Below are 19,102 nucleotides of genomic sequence, written 5' to 3' on the forward strand. Positions count from 1 at the left end.
TAGTCCCTGGAGGTACTATTGTAACTCTCGCCCATGGAGTAGAACACAATCATATATGAACCATTCATTTAAAGCAATGGACACCAAAGATGCTGCATGGAGTTGCAATATCTGTCACCTCTCCCCTCTAGACTGGTTACGTAGAATCCTGGCCCCTAATAATACATAAACTTCATACAATGAGGTCGTTCAAGGATATTGCAGGAAATTGCCATATTTGGCACAGACATGTTATGATCTCTTCCAAAAGCGGACACTGCTTCCTGGAGGAATCTATCTGACAGTCCATATTAGTTGCAAATGTACAACAATGTCAAACAAAACCTTTTGCAGGGGTTACAAAGGCCACTGCTTTACCTGTCACCATCCCTGCGCTGACCCCAGGCCCAAGAGAGACGAGCCCCTGGATGAAGGGCAGCGCAGCTGAGAGAAGCTAGACAAGATAGAGGTCACACAGGTGGGAAAAAAGGAAATATTTTAAAGAATGGGGGCTAATATAATATTACCCTTAACTGAAGGCCTCTGTCCTCCAAATGTGCATATCCGCTAGTCTTTTCAATACTTTTCCATTACTGTTTGCATTGCCTAGCGGCCCCAGCCAAGGTCAGGACCACATTGCGCTAGATACTGTACAAATATATCATAAGACAAGTAGAGACAGATTTTTAAAGGTATTGAGGTGCCTAAAGATGCAGACAGCCATCTAGTGGGATTATCATAAGCACTTATGTACCCAGCTCCCATTCAAATCAACAGGAGTCAGGGGACCAGGTGCTTTTGAAAAGCCCACTGGCAACTATCTTCAACTCTAGGCACCTAAATACCTTGGTAAATCCGGCCTATGGAGCTCGAACTGAAGACCTGACAACCTAAATAGACAACGCAGGCCAAGGGTGGTGCTGGGGGAGCTCCTCTGTCTAACAGCGAGTTGAAACCCACCCCCCTTGGAATAGAGATGCTTCCCACAGCCTTTGGGGAGGCAGGACTTTACCCAGGAATCCCTCCAACACCATTATCTGTAAGAATCACTTGTATCAACAACAGTCATCTTTGTCAGCAAACAACTCAGCCCATCAGTCACCCACTTGGGGCCTCTTCTCTTTGGGTTAGGGTGAACATATTTCCCAAAGGGAAAATGGGCACCGTGTGGGGCTGGCCTGAGCATCTTGCCTGAGCCCCCACCCACGGGACAGGCCCGACCCACTTGCCCAAGCTCCTCTCCCCACATGGGGAGCAGACAGGGCTTGGGTGAGCAGTGATGCATATACTAGATAGGGTGACCATATTTCTCAAAGGCTGGGACTGGTGTCACTGCTCACCGGAGCCCTGCTCCCCCCCCCGGAGCGGGGCTTGCATCACTGCCCACCCGCCCTACCTCTGCGTGTTCCTCCACATCCCACTTTTTTGACAAAAGCTCCTTGTGTTGATCTTGAGTGCCCTCCCCCCCCCCCCACAACTCCCCCCTCACCACACACACACATATCCATGATAACTACATTCATCCGGAACAACTGTCGAGAACTAGACTGAAACTGGTGAGAGCAGAAGGACTGCGCTTTCTCAGTGGATTGCACACATATGTGAAATGCCCTTCCACAAGAGACTCGCATGAGAGCTCACCCTCTCAGGATGAAATGCAAATTCCAGCTCCTCCCCACAACCCCGGGGAAAGAAGAAGAAGAAGAAGAAGAAATGCTTGAGAAAAATGTTACTAAGTCAGTAAATAATTCGAGAGGAGAAGGCGAAGTTCCTCTAACACGTGCTGTGGAAAGAAGAACTATTTACTGACTTTCTCTCTCTCTCTCTCTCTCTCTCTCTCTCTCTCTCTCTCTTTTTTTTTTTTTTTTTGGTCCTCTGCACAGATGCAGGGACAGATCCTCAGCTGGTATAAATAGGTGCCGCCCCATTAACATCCAGGCGGCCATTTATGTCAGCTGAGGACCTGGCCTCTAATAAAGTAATGAGGACTAGATACATAGAGTTCACAGGCCTGCCAACCCCAAATGTTCAAAAAGCACGACCCGGCCCCCAGAATTATTAGACTGGCTTAAAAATCTCGAGCTTGTCAAAAAAATACATTTTGGGTTCTTTTTTATTTGCCTTCTGACTTTTGAGCCTTTCGGGTGCACTTGGGTCACATTTTTTTCAAGCATCTCTTCACAACCAAGCGGACCCAAAACTTACTTTTTCCTGTTTTATAAATAAAAGTTGAGCTGCTCACAGAACATTCGACCTCAGCAGTCGGGGTTTTAACTAAGACATCTCTAAGCACAAAACTCAGGATAAAAAATGCAGGAGTTGGCAACACTAGTTTGCAGTCCACAGGCCTGAATCTCCATTGCCCTGCACTTCGTTCAACCCTTTACACCAGTGCCAAATGAGTGCAGAATATTCCCATGCCAATCTGGTCATGTTTTTCGCCCACATTTCCCTTGCAGTGCACGGGTACAAATGACTACACAAGATATCAGGTAAAGAGAATCAGGCCACCTTGTCTTCTGATAGTGAATGTGATTTAATTACAGTTTGCTTTCTATCCATAATTTTTCTGGGTGAAATCCTGGTCCCACTGAGTTTTGACATGGACTTCAGTGGGACCAAGATTTCACCCTCCATGTTTTACAGCCTACAGTTTGCATTTAGCATCAAACTTGACCCTAGATTATACCCTAAACTTTCATCTGGAAACTGAGCACCAAATCCTGTTTGCCTTATCCACACACGGTCTCTCTCTGACCTACTACTTCCTCAAAAGTATTTAAGCTCCTAACTTCCATTGAAATCCATTGAGAATCTGGGGCTTTGAGCCTTATTCTGCAACTGTGATCACAACGAATAGCATTTACTCACAGGAATAGTCCCACTAACTACTTGCAAAAGCAGGCCCTTTGACAGGAGTTAGGCGAGCAGGATTGGGCCCCGAGCTATTTTGATTTTTTTTTTCTACTGCCTGGTTGCACCGTGAAACCTTTTCACATTTAAACAGCGGCAGCTCTACAAACCTGACATGTTGAGACTTGACAAGAATATTGTTGTAAGGCCAACAATGATTTTACACTCGGTTACATTTATGGTTTCTGTGACTCATCTACATGTTTACAGATTTGTCACTACTTAGAAGTAAAAAAAAAAAATCTCTTTAGCGAACACTTTGCTGCAGCAAGACACTGAGTAACCAAGTAGAAACGGACCTGCTACCTTAGGTGATGGCCAGAGTCATTTTCTATGATGACCAGAGCTATATTGGATTTGTTAGGCAATGTCTGCTTTTGCATGCTACATTCCTTGGCTAATAGCCAGTGTTATGTGTAATACTTTAGCCACGCTGTTGTTACTTAATCCTTTCCTAATCTGCAATTTGCGCAAGAGGAGTCAAATCTAAGCAAAGCCACTGAGAACATCTCCACTAATAATTTATCAAACTCAACTTTTGTTGTTGGCTCTGGTTAGTGGAGGTGAATGTTTTCCTGCAACAGAACTGTAAAATAAACAGAGGGTAGCTGATTCATGGTGTGTTTCCATCACCCGCACTCCATATCGCCCTGATGGTTCCTTGAATGATAAACCCACATACATGCTCACAACAAGTTACTACAGTATAGTCTCATCTCCTTCTGCAAATTACACATTAATTAGCCATTAATAATAATAGGAGTTGCATGCAGAAATCCACACCCAGTGTGATGAGACTATGCCCGTGGTGTTCAGCAAAGATATTAATCATCCACATTTCAGTGTGAGAAGACAAACTCCATTTGTCTCTGTATAATCAGGCAAGACGAGTAAAAGTCCCTTGAGCTGAAAGTGCATTTGCACCCCTTTGGCCCATAACTCTAGTGTAAAGAAAAGTGTTACCTCTTGTTCTATGAATTTTATTTATTTTAGTCTTCTGTGCACTGCTTACTGTTGTTAGAAACATGATTGCTTCATACAGTTATGTTTATGTTTGTATGTAATTGATACCTCTGCTGCTCCTGCTTCAAAGCCAAATTTGGAAGTGGAGTGCTGCACATCAGCTTGGTTATCTGGTGAAATACTGTAAATAAATACATACAGAGTAGAGAAAACTATCAAGTTTTCATTAAGGCATTTTTTAAAGAGATGGTTCCATTATGTTTTTCTTGCTATAAACTCTAATCCTGAAGGATTCGAATTTTGTGGTAACAATTTGACCTAGGCTGAAATGTGGCATAGGGACTTCACTCTGAGAGCAAATATTTTGTAAGTTATGAACGTATTATAAAAAAATGTTGCAAATTTTGCAGCACTTTTACCATCAATAGGTCAAAAAGAGTTTTCATTTAACAACGAACTTTGGCCACAGATTAATCAGAATGTGACCTTATAAGGTAACTAGCAAAAAGAATTTAAATAGTCAAGATATTTTGCATGTGTGTGACATGATATTCGTTTAAAAAAGTATTTGCATAGCACATTTACACAGTACTGTATCTATGCTGTGCCATGTTAAGCAATATTTTTTCTGATGGAACCTAACAGCATAAAAAAAGAAGTTGACAAATATATTCTTGTATAAAAAGAGAATCTGAATAGAAACTTGCGTAATAAAATACTGATTGAAATACGTATTTTTAAAATTCTCTCTCAGTCATGGACTTAATCCGCTAAAGCAGAACTATAAAAGAGCACAATTACACAGCTTTAGTATTCAGTCAAGTGGAATTAATTTGAAACTTGTGCATCTTTATGAAATAACACCATTCTTTTCATTGACAACAAATTCGGGCAAAAATATATTTAATGAGCACTAAGGATCTCTCCTAAAAAAATCAGCACTTTTTTTTAAACAGATAAAACTGAAAATGTTTTAATATGTCCAACTATGTCTATGTATAGCCTGAGAAATATCACCTGCTGTACAAAGATCCAGGAACAGGTGGCTGGGATAAGCAATTTTACCCTTAACTCTGTGTTTGCCGCTCTTTGCCGGTTTTAGTCAAAGCACTTAGATTATTCTAATTTACACTTCTTTGCCATTGTTTATTTTTTTTAAAATTACAAATAAGTTAAAATTGAAGATCAATTTAGATCTGAAAATAAGAATAATCTGTTTAAAGATCTGTATATTGGCAAACTCAATGGGAACAATGCTTTCGTTGCCAATATTACGAGCTTCTGAGCAATCTCACCTCCATTTGTACTCTGTGGAAAATCAATAGCAATTGAAGGCTCTCAGCACAACCTAGGTTTCAGAGTAGCAGCCGTGTTAATCTGTATTTGCAAAAAGAACAGGAGTACTTGTGGCACCTTAGAGACTAACAAATTTATTAGAGCATAAGCTTTTGTGGGCTACAGCCCACTTCTTCGGATGCATATAGAATGGAACATATATTGAGGAGATCTATATACACACATACAGAGAGCATGAACAGGTGGGAGTTGTCTTACCAACTCTGAGAGGCCAATTAAGTAAGAGAAAAAAAACTTTTGAAGTGATAATCAAGCTAGCCCAGTACCGACAGTTTGATAAGATGTGTGAGAATACTTACAAGGGGAGATAGATTCAATGTTTGTAATGGCTCAGCCATTCCCAGTCCTTATTCAATCCTAAATTGATTGTATCTAGTTTGCATATCAATTCCAGCTCAGCAGTCTCTCGTTGGAGTCTGTTTTTGAAGTTTTTCTGTTGTTAAAATAGCCACCCGCAGGTCTGTCATTGAATGACCAGACAGATTAAAGTGTTCTCCCACTGGTTTTTTAGTATTATGTCAGATTTGTGTCCATTAATTCTTTTGCATAGAGACTGTCTGGTTTGGCCAATGTACATGGCAGAGGGGCATTGCTGGCACATAATGGCATATATCACACTGGTAGATGCGCAGGTGAACGAGCCCCTGATGGTATGGCTGATGTGATTCGGTCCTATGATGATGTCACTTGAATAGATATGTGGACAGAGTTGGCATCGGGCTTTGTTACAAAGATAGGTTCCTGGGTCAGTGTTTTTGTTCAGTGATGTGTGGTTGCTGGTGAGTATTTGCTTTAGGTTGGGGGGTTGTCTGTAAGTGAGGACAGGTCTGTCTCCCAAGATCTGTGAGAGTGAGGGATCATCTTTCAGGATAGGTTGTAGATCTTTGATGATGCGCTGGAGAGGTTTTAGTTGGGGGCTGAAGGTAACAGCTAGTGGTGTTCTGTTATTTTCTTTGTTGGGCCTGTCTTGTAGGTGACTTCTGGGTACTCGTCTGGCTCTGTCAATCTGTTTTTTCACTTCAGCAGGTGGGTATTGTAGTTTTAAGAATGCTTGATAGAGATCTTGTAGGTGCTTGTCTCTGTCTGAGGGATTGGAGCAAATGCGGTTATATCTTAGAGCTTGGCTGTAGACAATGGAACGTGTGGTGTGTCCTGGATGGAAGCTGGAGGCATGTAGGTAAGTGTAACGGTCAGTAGGTTTCTGGTATAGGGTGGTATTTATGTGACCATCGCTTATTAGCACAGTAGTGTCCAGGAAATGGACCGCTTGTGTGGATTGATCTAGGCTGAGGTTGATGGTGGGATGGAAATTATTGAAATCATGGTGAAATTCCTCAAGGGCTTCTTTTCCATGGGTCCAGATGATGAAGATGTCATCAATGTAGCGCAAGTAGAGTAGGGGCGTTAGAACAATGCTTCCTTAGCTCTCGTCCCCTAAGTCAGCCATAAAAATGTTGGCATACTGTGGAGCCATGTGGGTACCCATAGCAGTGCCGCTGACTTGAAGGTATATATTGTCCCCAAATGTGAAATAGTTGTGGGTGAGGACAAAGTCACAAAGTTCAGCCACCAGCTTAGCTGTCACATTATCGGGGATACTGATACTTCAGCACAACCTAGGAGGCACTCATCATTTTGCAGGTTCAGGGTGAATGCGATGACTAGCTAAGAAAAAGAGACTCATCCAGTCCTTGCCCAAAAGGTCACATTGGGAAATGCATGAATTGTGGCGCTCTTAAAAAAAAATACTTCATGCCTCATCTAAATAAAAGTTTCTCACACCCACCATGAAAGTTTTAGTTACTTAATATGAATTGTCTTTCAACATGCTCTGAAACTTCATGAACAGTAATTCATGAACTATGAGGTTACAAAGCAACAACAATTTATTCTGCTGTCAGAAAGGATGTTATGTTATAATCCTTAAAGCAACACTCAGGTTGTTTGCAGACGTTGCTACCATTTGCGCTTATTCTAATTGCTCAACAGTGCAATGCATGTGAGAAAAAGTCACGGGGCAGCCCAGACACTGGCCTAATCAGGGTGATTTAATTGTAGGAGAAAAAGATGTTTTGAAAGCTTTCCAGCATTTATCAAAGCCCAAACCTCCTGCAATTATTTGATAAAGATGCATCAGGGCTTCTGTCCAAGATACAACTCATGGTAGGGTTGTGGGTAATTTAATCAGACTACCTAGGTAGTGTGTATATTTATACACGTCTTATGAGGATAACTTTAGCAAAGTAACTTGAGATATTTTGGTGCCTGACATACACTCAGCAAGCACATGGAAAATATGCTGACTGCATATGTAAGTATGTGGCATAGGGACTCTCGGAATGGGAGAGTAGGAGCAATGAAGGTAAAGACACTTTCCTTTGTATTGACCAATTACTTCACCTCTTCTCCCCTTCAGTTCACTCTTTAAAAGGGAGATCTAGAAGGTATAGTTTGACACAGGCAAAGATTTTGCATAGAGTGGCTGCACTGGTAAACAGATTTAAACTCCAAGGACAACATTAACAATGGGGAAAGGTATAAATAAAAACTAAGAATGCCTTCTTCCTCTATACTTGATAATGACGACCTCACCATTCCTGGGTGGGTCACAAGGACAGCTCTCTCTAAGGAAGGTGCATTCCATAGCTTTGAGATAGTTCTATTTATATTCCTCATCCTCGTGTGTCCAAGAAACACGTCTATCGGTATTTTCATTTCATTTTAATAGGCACACAAACCATCTTCTGCATTGACTAGTGGAAGTAGAAGCAAGATTCCCAGGTTTAATTCACAACTGACTTGGTATGTGCCTTTGGGCACATGATTAAACATTACATTTTCAAAAATCAGGTCCTACTTTCAGCTGCTCAGATCTGATTTTCTAGTGGCTTGCACCTCATATAGCCATGTCCACCTGTGCAAAAATTACAGCTTCCTGACATGGTGGTGCTTTACACCCGCAGTGCAGATGCAAATAGCCATGCAAAGTGCAAAGTAATGGCATTCAGATCCTTGTTTCTCCAGATGGGTATCCAAACACGCACACATCCAAATTAGAAGCTGCTTTTGAAAAATCTGAGCCTTAAACCTTTCTGTGCCTCAGTTTCTCCAGCTGAAGAATAGGTCTAATACCACTTAACCTATTTCACAGGGCTCTTGTGAGATATACTGAATTACTGTTTCCTCAAAGGCCTTTGAAATCCTTGGAGAAAGGTGGTACGAGCCATATTCCGCAGTCCTTACTCAGGCACAGTTTACACTAGGGAAATTTGCTTGAGTGATGACTGCTGGATTTGGCACTAAGTGGAAAGCATTATCTCCCATGTGACCAAACAGCCACACAACTGTAGGTTAACAAAGTATCTTCAAGACCAAAATATACTTTAGATTAATATGATAAGTCTAAATAAGTAGATAAACTTAACCTCAAGACATATACAACATAAAATTGAGAACAAACATTTATGAAACCAGGTTTATTAAAACTTTTCTACAAGTCAGACTTTATCATCTAGGTTTCCACATATATACATATGTACAGGTTGGACATAGTGTTTTTAGCTTTTGTGGCAGCTTTTCCACCAATATATACAGATTTACTTTTTTTAGGTTTAAACTGTATCACAGATACAAATGTCAAGCAATCATGAGAGATTTAGTGCAATAGAGTTACTTCACCCTTCTCTAATGCTCATGATTCTGTCAAGTTAGTATTGCCAACAATAATTCACATTAAACTGCTCTTCGACACCTCGGTTATTAGGACACACAAACAACAGCAACTCCCTCCCCCCTCAAAACAGTAAGATATATGTACAAAGTACACAGTACATGAGGTATACATAGCATTCTCACAATGCATGGTGGTACTGTAGCTTGCCAGGGGTTAGTCCTTAAAATAACTGCATCATTATAGTGCCATTCTGTCAATGTACAGCATAGTCATTTACCCGTTTAACAAATTCCTTTTAGGAACTGTGTATATGTCATCATAGTGAACCACCTTTTAATACAAGTTGATATTTCTGTACATCATCAACCAGGCACACACATGAAACAAAGCAGAAATCTTAATCAGGACTAGGCTTTACTTATCCCTGACCCAGGAAAGTAATGATTATTTAGATGTATTCATTATCCACATACATTTGAAATATTATGAATAATCATGCAAAAAAAAAAATTAAGAAAAACAAATGTAGCCAGAGGCAGATGATACACCTGAATAGTCAAGACAGATGTCTGGAGAATTTAAGTTTCAAGACCAACCAAGTTTTTGTACAGGATTTTAAACCTAAGAGACAGTGCTTTGTAGAACTGAGCCAACAGGAAAACAGAAGGGTTCACATATACTGTACAAGACCTTTCTCTCTCTTTTCCAAGACAAGGTGCTCCAACCTATGATGTTGTGTTTTGGTACACGGACATGTGCTGGCACCCTGAGCTTACAAGGGCATAGAATTATATATTCTTTGTCACAGTTAGGCTTAAATAAATTAAAAATGCATTTTATGTTCAGGGAGACGGTATTATATGAAATCCAACTGAGAGGCCAGATATCTTCTCCTCCTTAAAGGATTACTGGACTAATCTGCCAAAAGCAGTAGAGGAAGACAACAGTGTACATTTAAATTATGGATGGATCTTTAATAGCTTCATATAATATACCTGCTAATAGCAGAATCTACCTGACAAGTGAGCAGGTTGTTGGACTTGGTGGGTCAAGACCTCCCTCCACCATTAAAGTGCACTTATAGTCAGAAAATTACTCTATAAAACTGGCAACAAGGTGCTCCTTACTGATTCCTCTCATTAATTTCCATGTCAGATTTGGTCTTCCCCCATTTAGTATTTTCACCATCAGGGCTACACATGCCACTTAATACCTATGGGGGAAAATGGGAGGCCTAGCTTCTTTTTGTCTGTCTCTTACATCACCAATAATAAGATTCTGCAATCAAAGATCACCCGGCAGTTGGGTGGTTGATGATGATGCACGAGGCAGAATAGATTCCAGCTGGCTCTTCCACAGCTGTACTGGCCCTGCCGTGCTAATAAGCACTTGCCAGCTAAGTAAGCAGCTATGACTCTGGATCCGCTGAGTAAGTAGTTGCCTGCCTTGTTTATTTACTTGTTTTTTAAACACAGTCACTTTTCTGATTATAATGACACTTTAGAATGCTGTGCATTTATAATGTGGAAAATGAAACCCTAAAAAGATGCCATGTGTGAGAACTGTATGAGGTTTTTGGAGATTTCAGGACTAACAGAAGAAGGAACTTATATCATCACTGTCTCCATGATGCTCTGGAACAATTTGATCAGAAGTTCCTATATCCTGGTCTACATATCCAGGTTCCAAAACTGCTTCAAACCAAGGATGAAGCAAGATCTCTGGAGCAGTGAGTCTTTCTGAGGGTTCCCGTCTCAGCAGGCTACGAATGAGGCATCTGGCTTTGGGAGAGACATGATCAGGAATACAGAACTGTCCACGGCGGATTTTAGAAAACAGAGTACTAGGGTCTGAGTCATGGAAGGGATAGCGTCCTACTAGGAGGGTATACAGCATTACTCCTAAACTCCAAACGTCAGCTGATTTTCCAGAGTAGGTCCCTGTCGTGTTTAAGATCTCAGGGCTGACATATGCTGGGCAGCCATGTTTATCTGACAGAGCATCATCTTCCCCCTTGATGATGTGAGTGTCTTCTAGGCTTTCTAGTCTCAGCTGAGTCCTGAGGAAGAGAGAAACAGATGTATGGGTTACAAAACTGTTTTAATAATGAGCACAGAGATAATTTAACACACAAGGCTGTCTGCTGTTACAATCCCTACCGCAGTCCTGTGGCCAAAGGGAGAAAAACTTAGCTGTGAAAATGTAGCAGAGAAACTCAGAGTGCTAGGCTAGACCTGACCCAGGTGCAAGAAAGGTACAGCTAGAGTATCAATGTCATACAATACCGCATACTATGGGGGAAATAATGTTATTCATAGCCTCTCTATTGTTAAAATTCCACAATCGAGGAATACCACTGAGTGCCATTCTACCTAGGTTGTACTGTAACTGCGCTTGGTTAATTTACTACAGTGTTATTACTATTTCCAGTTTAACCATGAGAATGCACCATACAGCAGCACGCTTTTTTAAATCTCAAAGTCCAGATCCCTTTTGCACACACAATGGTGATTAATCCTCCTGCTCATTTATATTTTTTTCCAGATGACATCACATGTCATGCTTCAATGGCCATCTGTTCTGCAGGTATAGGCTCATCCTAGTTCCTAACTGCACAGGTTAAGTAGAAAGGTTTTACATTAGCTGAGCGGCCATTCCTTTGCTCTTGAATGGCTTTGTTCTGCCTTACAGTTTAATGGTGCGTAAATGCATTAACTGCAGTGTGTCCTCAATGTGACTTCCTATCGTAATGTAAAATACCCATTGGTTCTGTAAACGGAAAATATGACTCAGCCTCTGCTGTTGGCCTCCGATTGGCTGCTGTAGCACTAAAACACTGCACCTGTGCTTCTTAGACTAAGAGAGTCTCCTTACATTGCTTAACCCTCTTGTTACCAAATTTGACGCATATGACATTAGCCTGTGCAATGCTTATTTCCAAATTAGAAAGACTGTGTGCAATCTAACATTTCAGCAAGGGTTTTATCTTATCATAGGTGGGAAAAGCTGCAACAGTTTCCTTCAAGGGTGTTACTATTTTGTAGGTTAACATATATATTTCCTGCTTTAAAACAAAAGAGGCAGTGTTGGAACAGCTATCTTGCTTTGTGCATTAATAAATTAAAACTTAACAGATACTAGTCAAGTTCAAATTATTTTAAAAAGTAAATTTTCTTATGTTTTATTGGGACCTTAGTTATTACTAGTGAAAGAATTTTAAAAATGTTCTTCTCATAGTTAATGTTGTTTACTCACTGCAGTTTTCACTAGAATTAAAACTAGTTCCTTTCAGTTTTGCATTGGGCCATGTGGCAATGCCAGGGCAGCAGACACTGCACAGAAATGTTTGCTTAAACATCTTTTTCCTGTCTGAATAATTAAAAAAAAAATTAGAAATAGTTCTACCAACCTAGATTTTATAAATCTAGTTTTTACAAAGCCTATACTTTGGGCTAAATTTGACTAGACAGTGTCTCTTTAAGCCATACGTTCAACAAGGAGCTCATTTAACATTTGGGTTCTCAACATAAGATGTAAACCTCCTTCAAGATGCAACATTATTTACCCCATTTTAAACCCTTCATTTCTTTCTTTGTGTGTGTGTGGAGGGGGGGGGGAAGGAGGGGGTTACCACATGCAAAGTACACCATATTATGTGGCACTTAGGTCTTAAAATAGGGAGCCAGTCCTCTGTAGAGGAGGAGAGATCAAAGCTTCTACTTTCACTGTAAGTGTAACTTGGAGTAGATCGACTCCAACTATACTAACAAGAGTGACAGAAATGCGATTTTACAGATCCCTTCTGCAAAAGAAATTGAAAACTGAGGCCCTCATCCTGCTATGAGATCTGTGCTGGTAGATCCTTGCTCTGATTTCAGTGGGGCTTTGTAAAGGGACAAGAGTCCATCTGCAAAGATCCAATTACAGTACTGCAGCCTAGATTTTTTATACCTTTGTTTTTAAGACAAAGTTGTTTTCCCTTTGTTTTATAATGTCCCAGCCTTGTTTCATTTACTGTCTGTGCCTTTTTCTCATTTCACTTTGAATCTGATGTTCAAATGCAATTTATTTTGACATCTGGAGCTAATAAGTTCTCAAATCATTATCTGTTTGTACACCAAACAGTTTAATCTGAGCAGCTGCTGAATCAGACAGGAACCTATGCGAGGTAAGTTGTACACAGTCAAACTCGAAGGAAAAATAAATATTTACAAATCAGAGTCATGACATGTTAGGCGTGCACATGCACCCCCCGCTCTCCCCCGCACACCAAGTGGTGCACAGGACAATTTGCAGAGGACAGCTGGTTTAGAACCCTATTTCACTTCTCTACAGTGTTTTCCCCACAAAGAAGCTGCCTTTCCTCTAGTCCGCTCAGAAGGTTTTGCAGAACTTTGATTCACTTGGATAGAGTTCTCCTCTAGAAGCTATTCCTCCCCGCCACCTCCACAAAGGCCACTCAGTGAGCATTGCTTACCTTTCTTCAGTAGAAAAGACAAATTTCCTGAGCTTGAGGTCACCCAGCACAATGGCCGATTGGTGGCAGTGAGCTACAGCTGAGACGATCTGCTTGAACAGCTTGGCAGCCTCCTCTTCTCGCAGCCTTTTACAGCTCCTCACATAGGAGTGCATGTCCCCAAAGTCCTTCTCAAGGAAGACATAGGCCTTGGTGTCCCCCAGAATCACTTCCACTACCCCAGTGATATTTTTATGAGATGGCAGCTGAACATAAAGTCGAATTTTGTCCTGGTAGTGTTTGAGAGGGAACACCTGTAAAGACGAAATTTAAAAAAAGGATCTCCATTACCAGGAGTGCTAAAGCTGGTCTACCATACAACAAATTTCCATGGACAATGCTGACACAACTTGATGGGAGCCAGCCCTCAATATCAACTATGTTAAAAGCCGCTACTGAGATACCTTCCAAAAATATTCAGATATTGTTAATCTGAAGGAGAAGAAAACTTTAAGAACAACTGATGTTTTTGCCTTTCAGTTACTTTGAGGTTTCACACAAGGGAGATCATGGTTACACTGTAAAGTCCTAGTATGCAAACTGCAATAGGCTAAAGGATTAAACCCACGGATGTTTAATTCAGGGAATGGCAGGCAGGCAGATGTTTTGTAAGGATCTGACAGTGTTCTCTTGATGATGTGCTAAGCTTGTTTAAAAGTTACTCACATCCGAGGCCTGACTGGAATCAGTGATACACATGGAATGTCATCATTTCTATTCATTTGATATCTCCATGGAGAAACTTGGATACACAACTTACAATTCCCACTCCTCTTCCTTTGTTACCCAATATTACAGTCATTAAAACCTCCCCCCTTGTCCCAAAGATGCCTTTAGGCCCATCTGCCAAGGAAGGATTAGAAAACGCTCCTGATCATCATTAGAGCCAGGCAGCAGGTGGCAGCAGTAAACTCAAGAGTCAGCAACTAGCCCATTCAGAAATAGGTCCAAGAGAACAGACAAGCATAGTGTGTTCTTTAAAAGCCCTGCTGACCTCTCATGGAAAACTCTGCAAGCAGGGTTAGTCAGGAACAATTCTGCTGTGTGTCATTGTCAGGGGACAGAGGGAGGGAGCAGTGCTGATGGGGCTCCATTTGGCCCTCTCTTTTAATCTACAGCATTTGCCTGGAAGACTGTTTGTTTCGCCTGAATCTGTGTCTGCTTCTGATCTTTTTATTTCTCACTTTACAAGCCACAGTCCTCTCCACGTCTACTAACTATAGCGACAGTTCCTGTAATCCAATGAGATCTGAGTGGGGAGCCCGATATCGCCGAAGTGCGGATCTAGGCAGTGTAGGCAGCTCCACTTAAGAGAGCAGATCGAACTTTTCTCATCGGCGAAGCCCGGCTCGAAACTCACCAGAACTCCACCCTGCACCCCAGCCTGGCACCGCTTTTCCAGACCTAAGCGCTCGGCTGGGCCAGTCCCTGGCTGCCACCGCCTCCCCATCCCACCGGGCTGCCCATCCCCGAGCTCCGCGGCTGGCACAGATCAAGGGGAGGGCGGTGGCGGCAGAACACTGTGATTAGTGGGGGCGCTGAGAGCCACTGAACCAAACTGCAAACCCTGTATCTGATACAAACCCCTTCAAGCAGCACCCCGCACCCCGAGCTCCAGCACCTATGGGGGAGCCCAAGGCCTGCAGTGTCCGGGCTGGGCGAGGGAACAGTAGCTGGTCTCCAAACCCCCTTCCCCAGCAGGCGGAGCCCCCCGGGGCAGCGGGCGCCTGGCGCTTACCTTGCAGCGCAGCTCCTGGCCCGTGTGGATGTTGAGCGCCCGGGACACATGCTCCCTGTCGGCCAGGGGCAGCAGCAGGTAGCCGGCAATGAGGCTGGGGCTCTGGGCGCTGCCCGGCGTGGGGCCGCTGCCCGGCGAGGCCGGCGCGCTGAGACAGTCCTGGGGGCTGCTGGGGCACTCGGAGAGCCGGGGGCACTTGGCCGCTGGGGCGTCCTCGCTGGAGCCGTCCTGCAGCAGCAGCCGCTTGGAGGGGGCGCTCCGGCATCGGGCGGCCGGCAGCAGGAGTCCCGGGCTGCGGGGCTGCGTCTTGCGGCTCATGGAGACGGAGAGGCGGGGGGCGCTCCCAGCCGGGCGGGCAGAGGGCGGCGGCACACGGCGGAGAGCGGCCAGGCGAGCGGCTTCCCAGCGGGCTGTCCCCGGCCTGGGGCGCGCCCCGGGCACATATAAGGTAGGGGGGCTCCCGCGGCAGGTCCCCGCGGCAGGCGGCGGGAGCTGCTGCTGCAGCGAAGGGCTCCGCGGCGCGTCCCCCAGAGTCGAGCGGGGCAGAGCTGCGGGCAGGTCGGTGCCTCTCGCCTCCGGCTCGGCGAGTGTGTGCAGCGAGCGCAGCGCAGCCAGCCCGGGCTGTGCCCTCCCGGCGTGACTCACCCCGCACACTCACGCGCAGGTTATCTGTCAACAGGGCAGGGTTGTGCAACGGCGAGGATGGCACATCCCCCCCTCCCCTCGCCCGGTCTCCCCCCGCGCCTGCCTCCAGCACCCAGCGCGCCGCGCAGCAGCGGCAGCCTGGAGCTTTTTCCACTGCCGCTGCCAAAGGCCGGAGTTGGAGATCTTAAAAGTTCCCTTGACGCAAGGGGAAGTGGGCAGGGGCCAGAGGAGCGAGGCCCGCTCTCATTGGTGCTCCCACCTCATTCAGAACACAAGGGATGACTGGGGAAGACTGGGATGGGCAAAAGCGGCTCTCGTGTATCACACAGCGTGCATGCAACGGGGAGTGCAGCTCTGGTGTGTCAAACTCCAGCAATGTAGGCGCGGGGGGGCGGGGAGGTGTGCTTACAGCTCTGTGTCACCCTCCAGCAGTGCATGCAGTCGGGGGTGTGTGTGTGCATGCAGCTATGTGTTACCTTCCAGCAGTGCATGCAGTGTGTGTGCAGGGTGCATGCAGCTCTGTTGTGTCCCACTCCAGCAGTGAATGCAATTCCTTGTCAGACCCCAGCAGTGCACGCAGCTGGGCATTGCCAGAGGCTCTGATCTGTCACACTCTAGTAATGCATATAATTGTGTGTCCAAGCCCCCCACCTATCTGAGAGCGTTTCAAACATTAATGGATTTATCTTCACAAAACTCCGGTGAGGCAGGACAATGTTATTAATCCCGTTTTAATGGGGGTATGTACCGAGAGGTCAAGTGACTTGCCCAAACACATGCAGAAAGGCTGTAGGCAATGGAACTGTGAACTGAATCCAGATCTCCTAAATCATTGGACACTGCCCTTAGCATAAGACCATCCACACCTTGGAATCACCCCTTGCATGACACCTTCCCTGCACAAACTAACGTTGCATGTGTAAAGCTCCAGCATTGCACACAGCTGCATTGCATAGGATTCTGCTGTGTTACCTAGCAACAGTGTATGCAATGCAGCTTTGCATGCAGTTCAGATATAATCTAGCAGTAAGGCATGTAGTTGGACATGGCTTTCTTGTCACATTCCTACAATGCGGGCAGCTAGGCACTTAAAGTGGTGGTGATATCTATGGCAATGCATTAAATAGGGATTACAGTATTGTTTTCTCACATCACTGTGGCATTCCGTGCAGCAGATACTTTTCATGCCAAAGTTCAGAATGCAGCAACAAGTCGATTAGACAACTTTTGATACAAACTGAGACCTGATCTTCCATTTTTTAAAGGTTCAATTTTTACATACAAAAATTGTGCCCACACAATGAATGTGTAAGCGCAAGTCTAAATACTTGTACCCCATACTACCTGATTATGAGTCCAAGTCTGGTAGTTAGTGGCACCCATAGCTAGATATGGAGGCAAAACTGGATCATGTGTTAAAAAGTTGCATGGAGACCACTCTTTTTGAAAACGTGTCCCTAAAAGTGGCATTAACATTTTTTTCTACCAGCAGTTTATGCAGCTGGGAAACTTCCAGAAATTTCAAAGGCTTATGCAGTGGCCGTCAATCATCATTTTGTTCTTACATATCCAAACTTCAGCAGACATGCAACTCACTTGGCTGGTAGTGCTGGACTTGGTGGACTAGAACTGAGACCTTGCTGTTACTCAGTCCTTGGCCACTTGCTACTGGGAGATGAGACCTGCATCTCTGCCTCCAACAGGTGGCGTTTGAAACAGCTTTCTTGAGATCATGTTTATTTGGAGAAAGCCCGACCCTCAGGGCCTTTCTCCCTGGGGCAGAACAGGTGCTGAGTGGGTTTGTCTACTGCAGACATAACATGACAGGAGGGACATAGCTTGATGCTGGTGGATTTAGTTTGTGCTATCCTGAAGCACAATGAAAGACGGGGTCCTGCAACAAAGTGGATGAGGCTGAACAGAACTTAAAGGAAAGAAAGGCCTAGTGGGCCCACAAAGCAGCAAGACATCCCCCCAAAGTCTAACTCTCCTAAAACTGCTTTAACAAAATAAAAGATATACAGAGATTTCCCTAAAAATGGACCAATGGACACAGCTGAGTTCCTGCTCAGAGTGGATGCACAAGAGACGGACAGGACACACACAAATACCCTCTCCACAACAGACACAAATAGCCCCGTGATAAGCTTCACCAAGGATGGAGACCCATGCAGGCAGTAGAGAATTGTCACTTTTTCCTTCTGCAGCCCATGCCTCCCTCAGCTACCTCTGTTTTCTTTTTCCCCATTAATGGCTTTCTCCACCCATTCAATATATCGGAGGTAAGGATTTTGATTTTGATTTTTTTTTGCATTTGATAATCCAGCTGCACAACACTGTGAATTAGTGCATAGGTGGGATAGTAAAAAAAGGCTAACCCAGCCAGTGTGGATCTGTGATCACAGCTATACATACTATGGTGTAATACATGTCCCTCTCTATTCATTGTAAGTATATTAGTGTCCCCTGCCTTTGTTATTCACTGTTTGCAAATATTCATTTGATCTTATTGTAGAATGGGTGTTTCATATGTTTACCAGAATTTACATGTGAACATGTGTCTTTGCATAGGACCAAAAATATTCACTATTTGTCATGCTTCTATTTAAAAAAGTTTCAATGATCCTGCCGGGTAGAAGAAATAGTACCTTGTGACTTAGGTGATCGATCATACCCTGTGAATTGCAGAGTCAAACTGAACAGCTTGCAAACCACCTGGCGGCTGAAAATGGTGGCTCCAAATTAATAACAAATCGATTGTCAGAAAGCAGGAGGAGCTCACAGATTATTTGCAAATGGAAAAAAAGAGCAACATAGCCAACAAATGTTCCCTACAGATAATTCAGCCAGCTCTAGTTTTGACAGAATTCTTCAGGAGGAAGAGAAACTAAAATGTGCTATTTGCATACACACAAATTCTCTGTAATACAGCACTGAGACTTGGATAGCAGCACAATGGGCCTCTCGTCTACTAAACTGTATGTTCAATTAGTGTAACAGTCCAGATTCTACTCTGCTAATCTATTTTAACAAAATGATGCACACAAACTAGATGAGGTCTTTTCCATCAGGAAAGTCTGCAATTCAATGAATGCAGGTATTTGTTGCGATTCTTAATAGATAACCACTCTGCAGCTTCATATATGCCTTCAGCTACTTTCAGTGTATTTAAAGAAACATGTGTAACTCTTGTGCTGGATGACTCATAGCATAGCAGGCCCATTAATGTGTTTGAACATAAGAAGCATATGTCAAAAAAGGATTTCCCAGGGGCTGCATTTTCTTTCTTTTCAGAAATACGGTTCTGTTAAAGGTCTGC

General features: G+C 43.6%; 1 protein-coding gene across 1 annotated transcript; it reads right to left on the reverse strand.

Annotated features, from left to right (window-relative positions):
* Positions 1–8,672: 8,672 nt before the first annotated feature.
* Positions 8,673–15,858, reverse strand: TRIB1 (tribbles pseudokinase 1). Its single transcript, XM_054019046.1, has 3 exons — positions 15,139–15,858; positions 13,362–13,654; positions 8,673–10,943 (listed from the first exon to the last, which is right to left on the reverse strand). The coding sequence occupies exons 1-3, from the start codon at positions 15,454–15,456 to the stop codon at positions 10,475–10,477; spliced, it is 1,080 nt and encodes a 359-aa protein (XP_053875021.1). The 5' UTR covers positions 15,457–15,858; the 3' UTR covers positions 8,673–10,474.
* Positions 15,859–19,102: the final 3,244 nt, after the last annotated feature.

This window comes from Malaclemys terrapin, chromosome 2, assembly GCF_027887155.1.
Source record: "Malaclemys terrapin pileata isolate rMalTer1 chromosome 2, rMalTer1.hap1, whole genome shotgun sequence".
NCBI lineage: Eukaryota > Metazoa > Chordata > Testudines > Emydidae > Malaclemys > Malaclemys terrapin.